The following is an 8,973-nucleotide window of genomic DNA, read 5'->3' on the forward strand; positions in this document are numbered from 1 at the left end:
GCAGAAGAAAGGTTGCACCAAAGCTTGTTTATAGACAACTCTTGAACTGTTAAAAAAACATGCAAAGGTTATTTCATTTTCTCTTAATTCTGCTGTTCATTTTTTGTTTAGCAACTTCAGGGTGCTTATTTATCAGTGCTTTTTGTGCATCATTGTTTGTGCCTTACAGCAAATGTCTTAGGAACATATTGCTGAAAATATTATAAGGCTCTTGGAGTTTGACCGAAATCTTTTTGTCCTGTTAAATGCTCGATTCTTGCAGCATTGATTCCAGCAATATCATGCAGTTCAGATGAAAGGAAAGCTACTTGACCTGAAGTCAAGATCATTGTTCTCTTTCTTACATCAGAAATTAATTGTTCTCTTTACCTGAAACAGAAATTCAGATCTAAACCAGGACTTCAGGTTTTGACCAAGACCATGTTTATGTGGTCCTTGAAACCGTCTTGAAACTTGAATTGAAAATTCTCTTTTACACGGCAGACATTCTCCATTACATACACTGAGCAAAATTATAAACGCAACGCTTTTGTTTTTGCCCCCATTTTTCATGAGCTGAACTCAAAAGATCTAAGACCTTTTCTATGTACACAAAAGGCCTATTTCTCTCAAATATTGTTCACAAATCTGTGTTAGTGAGCACTTCTCCTTTGCAGATATAATCCATCCACCTCACAGGTGTGGCATATCAAGATGCTGATTAGACCGCATGATTATTGCACAGGTGTGCCTTAGGCTGGCCACAATAAAACGCCACTCTAAAATGTGCAGTTTTACTGTATTGGGGGGGTCCGGGGGGGCCGAAAACTAGTCAATATCTGGTGTGACCACCATTTGCCTCACGTCTCCTTCACATAGAGTTGATCAGGTTGTTGACTGTGGCCTGTGGAATGTTGGTCCACTCCTCTTCAATGGCTGTGCGAAGTTGCTGGATATTGGCAGGAACTGGAACACGCCATCGTATTCGCCGATCCAGAGCATCCCAAACATGCTCAACGGGTGACATGTCCGGTGAGTATGCTGGCCATGCAAGAACTGGGATGTTTTCAGCTTCCAGGAATTGTGTACAGGTCCTTGCAACATGGGGCCGTGCATTATCATGCTGCAACATGAGGTGATGGTCGTGGATGAATGGCACAACAATGGGCCGCAGGATCTCGTCACGGTATCTCTGTGCATTCAAAATGCCATCAATAAAATGCACCTGTGTTCGTTGTCCATAACATACGCCTGCCCATACCATAACCCCACCGCCACCATGGGCCACTCGATCCACAACGTTGACGTCAGTAAACCGCTCACCCACACGACGCCGTACACGCTGTCTGCCATCTGCCCTGTACAGTGAAAACCGGGATTCATCCGTGAAGAGAAAACCTCTCCAAAGTGCCAGACGCCATCGAATGTGAGCATTTGCCCACTCAAGTCGGTTACGACGACGAACTGCAGTCAGGTCGAGACCCCGATGATGACGAGCATGCAGATGAGCTTCCCTGCGACGGTTTCTGACAGTTTGTGCAGAAATTCTTTGGTTATGCAAACCGATTGTTGCAGCAGCTGTCCAGGTGGCTGGTCTCAGACGATCTTGGAGGTGAAGATGCTGGATGTGGAGGTCCTGGGTATTATAAGTTAACAATAACAACTTTGGGTCCATTTCTCAGAACTCTGAATAATATGAGCCTGATGTTTTGTGGTGTTTTTCCCCTTTGGAGCTTGACACGTGTGTTTACTGTGATCTCTCCCGTCTCCTTTTGTGTTTCATGGATGGAAGCAACATGTTCGATTTGGGGGTGAGTCAATAATGGCAGAAGTTTTTGACAGACGTTCGTTTTGGATATTCTTAGCTTAAAGAATGATGAAAAGTGCTTTACACTTTCAGAAAAAAATGGTCAAAAAATGTTGTCACTGTTTAAAACAGGTCTGGTTTGTAGCAATACTGAACGTTTGAGGCATACCGCCCCCGTGACATCTTGGATACATATTTTCTTTCAGACAGTGTATACAGGTAAAGATGCTGAAGAATGATTCTTTGCAGCGAACAGCGATCCACAAAGAACCTTCGGGAATCTATTCATAAGTGTATATGAATATAACACCGTAAGGTTTTGTTTGTTATCATTAGTTAACATTTTTACATTTACTAATACAGGTTAAAAATCATGTTGTATCAGTCAGTTAACTTAATACACAAACTTTTATAAACGCTAACAAAAATGAATAAATGCTGCCAAAATAATATTAATCGTTGACATTGGGTTCATGTTAGCTTTGCGTTGACTGATGTTTTGCCCCTTTAAAATTATGATGGATAAAAGGTCTTAATAAATCATACAAAGATATTTGTCACATATACTGTTACATAAAGATATTGTCAATCAAACATTGTAACATGTTTGTTTACAGCTGTTATTATCGTGACAAATCTGAGCACATCGTAATGCAATTTCTTATGAAACAGATATTGGAGCCTTTTTAACAATTATTATTAATATGAATTATACTGCTTACATAACAGAGAGGGCACCAGCATCCAGCTTGAGTTTAGGACTTTTGACCTTTGGTTTAACAAATGCCAGATATGGCGTTATGGGTTACGAGGTCCTTAAGACAATTAACTACTGTTCTGATGTTAAGTTCTGTCGTCATGGAACGAAAGTTGGGTTTCCTACCAGACGTTTACAACGCGGCCCAGAGACCTCCCAGTCAAAAATCATTCTCTGATGCTTGTGACAGGGTCTTTTGAAGCTTTATGTTTCCATTAGCTTCAGAGAAACCTTTACCACAGTACAATTATACAAGCAGGAACGTAAATAATGAAGAAACCCCCAAATCCTTGAACACTAAACCTCCAGGCCAAGAGATGCTGATAAAAGGCCTTCTCTGGCTATAAAAGCTTGTTTTGTCATATTTCAGAATGTTAATAGGTTAATTTATGTAAATGTTGTTCCGGTCCACATCACGCTGACATACAGCCCATGCAAATTTGTTGTCGCTCGTGGTGAGGAGGATTTACAACAGAAATGAAGAGCAGATCCTGTTGTGGTCTCCCAGCTTATGAAACATAACCACAGTAAACGGTTTAAGAGCTTGGTTTGTTTTTCCCCCACTTGTTTAATGTATTTACATGCGATATTTTCCATTTGGAAGAAAATGTGTCACGTAAAAGGTGGTTTCGTGAATTAGCTTTGATACCGTACGAGTTATTTGATCAGGGCTTTGATGAGACATGCTTCTCTTTCAGGAGGGATTTTAAAGGAGCTCGTTCTGGGAGGTTTTTCTAAATTAACATTTATACCAAACATCCACAACTTAAGACTCCAGATCCACTGGTTTCCTGTTGTAACGTGTTGGCAGGTCAGATTTATTACAGTGAAGTCACAAAGAGTGTTTGGCATAAACAGACGATGCTAGCTCTACGATTCTGATCTATTTTCTGACAGCGACCTTTATGGTTTTGGATCATTTTCAGTTCATGAACATCTCTTGGTTTTTAAAAGATTCCCATGAAAAAGATGCTCATTAGTCGCTCGATTATAGCATGTACTAGAGGTCTTTTATTCATGTTTCAATTTGCTTTCATATGTTTAGTAGACAGATTTTGCCCCCCATTTACTAGCATAGTAGGAAAAACTACAATGGTAGTCAAAAGTGCTGTCCTACATTCTTCAAAATGTCTTCTTTTGTGTTCAACAGAACAAAATAATGATAAAGTCATTTTTCCTACTATGGGAGTCAATGGGGGGCAAGATCTGTTTGGTTACAAGCATTCTTCCAAATATCTTTCTCTGCGTTCATCAGAACAAATAAATTCATACACATTTGGAACACTCGAAGGTGAGTAAATGATGACAGAATATTCATTTTTGGGTGAAGTATCCCTTTAATGCTATTTTAGCCTATTTCCGATGATGAATTATTGGACGCTAGAGGGCGCAGTAACCATCTATGAAAGGTTCAGTCCGATCATGTTGGACTGTTTCTCCTCTGCATCTTACTTGAAAAGAACATGGAGAGTGATAATTGTGAATCTTCAAAAAACTTTCAGTAACGTGCATGATTCTGCGATTATTAGTGATAATATACATAACAAAACTATGATTGTTCAGTGATAACACAATTATAAACGTTTTTCCTTTTGTGTTTCAGTAGCTTTCTGTCATAAGCATCACTGTCATATGTGCCAGGTGGACACTGTCTACACAAGCACCTGTAAGTGCAAACAAATGGACAAATACTGCATTTCTCTTTTTAACACAGCTTAAAGGCTACATTTGACATCTTTTGAGCACATTAAAAGATTGGTTATAAATCTTTGTTTAGACACGTGAGGTGCAGAGATTATAGAGAAAAGTAGTTTTCGGTTTATGTTTGTTATGGTGATTTTAACAATTAGGAGGCAGATAAGATAAAAATGTGAATAAAACCCACTCAAGTACAGTATAAGTAGATTTTTGAGCGTGAACACGATTAAGATGTGATTTAGTTGTTAATCCCAACTTTATGATTTTCATTTATCTTTATGAACCTTTATTTGTTACAGAGACTCAAAATCTATTTATCAGTGCTTAGCATGAGACAATAACTAGAACAAATCATTTATAAAAAGGGGACAGGGAAAACATCACGTTGTTTCTTTACGTAATCAAAATAATAAAAGCATAATATTTATGCAGAATAAATAGCCACGTTTTGATTGGTTATGCAATTCAATTGTTTTCTCTACGTAAATGTTCAGGAGAAATCAGATTTTATATACAGCCGAGTTCGTAAATCATTCTGTCATAATTAAAGCAGAGACGAATGCTAATGAGTAAAATAATAAAGAGACAAACTCCTCCTCTTTTTTTATCCTCACACGATTATTGCCCCGAGATATATATCTGTGAAATGAATTTGCTCACATTTGAAACACAAAAGAATCGTCTGCTTATGAATTTTACATGCGCACTGGATATTAGGCGGAGGAGAGAGATTAGACGCTTCATTTAACGCCCGCCACTGAATCTACTTTTATCTCAGTCTTTATTAATCATGCAGATATAGCCTACTGTCATTTCATGACGATAAAAGAAGCGCACAGTTTCAGTGTTCATCGCAGGTGCATGCGAGAAATGAAATGAATCTCTGTTACCCATCTAACTCAAGATCCAGCTGAATATTGTCCTGCTTTAAAAATAAAATAGACATTACGACGAAGACACTATACTTGATTGCTTTATACAGGCGGAAAACAATCATTATTTTTAAATTCCATTATATAGAATGTAAATATAGAACGAAATAGAATAGCTTAGAATAAAACTTATTTAAGTTCAAAGCTCGAAAATTATGTTTAAAATATAACCCTTTGATTTCCATACAACAATGACACGTTGTGTTATTAGTACTTTTATTATAAAGTGTGTCGTGAGCAATAATTTTTATATGTGCTATCTGTGACAGTATTGAGTTCAATAACAATTCATAAAAGATTAAAAATAAACGATGATATCGAAATGAATGCGTTTTAAAGAAACTGGACATCGCCCAAATTTAAACAAATTCTCAGTTTAAAAAGCGAATTAATAAAAACACTTAAAATTAATACAATTTAAGTAGACTGGTTCCGTCAATTAAACAAAGTTTTTAATGTAAGAAATCCAATCACTTTAGATCAAATACACTGTAGATTACCGACAAAAAAAGAACATTCCTAAATGTCCAAAATGTTGTTATTTTCTTATTTATAGCCTAAAAATACATTTAAAGGCTGATTTCTTTCATGCTTTTTCAGTTTCTCACACTAGGTCTGATGTTGTAGGCGGTTCTCATCTGATCCAGCACCAATAGCGTCACATGGAGCTCAGGAGAGTGACGCGGTCTGAGAGGGAGTTGAGACTCCTCAAGAGGGGCTCTGGACTCGTATTAAACTCACTGAGCAGTTCACAGCTGACTAACACCCTCTCTTGGATGTATTAGAGCTGTTCTTTGGATGACAGTGAGTCATTTTATTGACTGGATCCAGAAGTCAAGAAGAACAGGAAGCACTCGCAAGGCGCTGCTTCATGTGCAGGAACAAAATACCAAGTCGTCTTATTGACTACAGACAGAAGAAAACGAGAACCTTTGGTTTCTATATCTCTGTGGTTCACGTGAGGCAGTTTTTAGTCCCGTCACATCAATTCCTGTGACTCTAAATTCTTCTGGACTTAGCAACAGGTTAATCAAATCACTGTCCTGAAATCAACCCTGAATCGAGATGTTGGACGGAATCAAGATTGAGGATCAGTTGAGATCGGGACCTTTAGGACTCATGCTGGGTAAGTTTAACAACATCACCAACATACAATGTGAGTTGCAGTTTACTTTATCAACAGCGTAAATTAACTGGTTTTGTTCACCTCACATATATCTAACATCAACACCAACAAAAATCATTTCAAAGATCTGAGCAGAAACGAGAAACCGTAATGTGCAATAACAAAACAAAACAAAATGATTACAAATTGCATGATGTTGTTTTGCGTCACTGTCTGGTTAAATTCTGTAACATTTTTAGATTGTTGTCGTGCTCGCTGTTGCTAAGCCATTTTGCAGCAAATATTAGGCCTACATTAAAATTAAAGCACAGTAACTGTTGAAAAAAAATCAATAATGCTCCCTAAACAGTTAAACAAGTCTGATGACTTTTTTCCTGTTTTTGTAAACGAGGTCAAATTGATTGTATTATTTTTAATAATGTGCAGCGTATGGATTAAAATTATTTTGTTGGACTGATTGCAACGAGCATACGTGCAGTATCACGTATTGAGGCTTGCATTGATCAAAAATAAGGCTAACTGTAAAATGAATTAAAGGTCAAATGTTTGGAATCGGAAAAGTGCGTAAAGCGGTATATAAAATGATCTGGTGTTATTCGACTGAAAACAATATTTAAAATGACAGAATCAACCTGTCTATATTAATTTGATTTTACGGTCAATTGCAACACATACAGTCCTTTAAATATGTATACTTTTAACAGAATATTGAGTAATGTATAACCCTTATTGCAGCATGCACCTCTGTGTTTAAAATCTCTGATGTGTCATTTGCCTGTTACTTACGTTAACATCTGGTATGTGTATTGTTTATGTTTGTCAGGGTCTGATTGCTCTCATCAGAATGTGTGTGAAGGATGTCAGAGACCCATTTCTGATCGATTCCTCCTGCGCGTGAACGAGTCTTCATGGCACGAGGAGTGTGTGCAGTGCGCGGTGTGTCAGCAGCCTCTCACCATGAGCTGTTACTCCAGAGACCGCAAATTTTACTGTAAAAACGACTACCAACAGTAAGACTCGATTCTCTTCATCCTCTCTGTGTGTCTAAATCACACACGTCACTGTTTTCCAGTTCATTCGAGCTGGTGGGTCAGTTTCAGCTCTGCTAAACGACTCGGCCGAAATCACTTTATTTTTCACGATCATTCGATTCAGATCATATGTAGGCCTATGTCTGAGAGTGTGTAAATGCAATATTTTAAAGAATATATTAATAATTGCATTCTATGATTTTTTTATTGTAAGCGTTTTCGGATATCGTGAATCAAAAAGAACGAAAATGCCTTTTCTTTAAAGGCGACTTTTACGTATAGGCTATGTTATTAGCCTAACTATATTGACTAAAACTATAAAAATTCACTATGAATATAGTATTAACAGTTATAATAAAACCTTATATTAATAACATATTAAACGAAATTTAGATAATTTTTGTAAGCTAACTACCGAAATACAATCAGCCAAAAGATTGCCTATGAAATACTAATAAACTGTTTGATCTTTGTTTTACCAATTTTCATAAAATGAAAACTGATACCAACGATGCAGTATAATAGTAAATAATAGTAATTATTTGTATTGGCTACTTATTTTTTATACTTATACCTATTTTTGTATTATAATTTTTGTCACGGGGCGCGTGTAAATCGTGTGTATATACTGTACAGACAGTGTCTGTTCAACTCTTTCTTTTTATATTATTTAAAAAAAAATATCTGATGTTGTGGATAAACTCGGTGTGCAGCATCAAACGTAAAACTAGCCTTTAAAAATATTTAATACCATTAAGATATTGAAATATATTGAGCATCTGTCTTTAAATTGACAGCTTTTTAACAATTTAGTTAAATAATTTTGTATCATTGAAATTATATTTTATTCGTGGAAATGATAATAGCTATAACACATTGCGCGAGTATATAATTATATGTATTAATAGCTCTCGCGCACAAACATTTTAATGACACCATTGTAAAGATGAACCCTTTTACTGACACACCTAAATTTGTTTCACCGAACCACATTTTCACCAAACTGTATAAATTGGCTTTAACGGCTTGTTATTTCTAAACCCTTTAAAGTTGTATTTATTTGTAATGATGAGGTACTTAGTGCGCTTCATTCACACCCGCACTGTTTTTATGACTCGCATTTAAGAGAGATTAACAAGCTCCTAAGTGCCACAGGAATGAAGTTACAGGACGCCCGGTGCCCTGTAATTATGCACACACGCGCGCGCGCCCCCCCCCCCCCCCCCCCCACACACACATACACACACACACACGTGCACTCGCACAGTCACGCACAGCTACGGAAAACCGGCGATTGTCGTCACACAATATTTCGAGTAGCCTAAGTAGTTTTCATGTTTATGGTGTATTGTCTTATGTGGGGTAAGTTGTCACAACTGGACCGTGCATTAAGTATAGTGAAATGTAAACAGTAAAATATTCATGAAACACAAAACGACCGATTAAGACAAAAATAGAAGGAAACAAAAAGCTTAATTGGAGTTTTGATTTATTTGAGACATACTGCTCCAATATAAAAACTTGCTCCAGTTTCTGTAAAAAGTACTCTAATAATACACTAAAGTGGTATTTGAAGTAATTTATTCAATGAAGGTGTCACCATCTTCTGTGTGTTTTGTGTGTCCTGCAGTATGATGTTGGCC

The 8,973-nt window shown here is 37.1% G+C and overlaps 1 protein-coding gene across 1 annotated transcript in view; it reads left to right on the forward strand.

The window, feature by feature from the left end:
• The first annotated feature begins 5,858 nt into the window (after positions 1–5,858).
• lmx1ba (LIM homeobox transcription factor 1, beta a) overlaps positions 5,859–8,973 on the forward strand; it is a 31,810-nt gene continuing 28,695 nt past the window's right edge. The window contains exons 1-2 of the mRNA XM_057352439.1: positions 5,859–6,299; positions 7,123–7,309. Coding sequence (XP_057208422.1) covers positions 6,239–6,299; positions 7,123–7,309 — 248 coding nt within the window. The 5' untranslated portion in view covers positions 5,859–6,238. The remainder of the gene's footprint in view (positions 6,300–7,122; positions 7,310–8,973) is intronic.

The sequence above is a fragment of the Triplophysa rosa genome, linkage group LG2, assembly GCF_024868665.1.
Source record: "Triplophysa rosa linkage group LG2, Trosa_1v2, whole genome shotgun sequence".
In the NCBI taxonomy this organism is placed as follows: Eukaryota; Metazoa; Chordata; class Actinopteri; order Cypriniformes; family Nemacheilidae; genus Triplophysa; species Triplophysa rosa.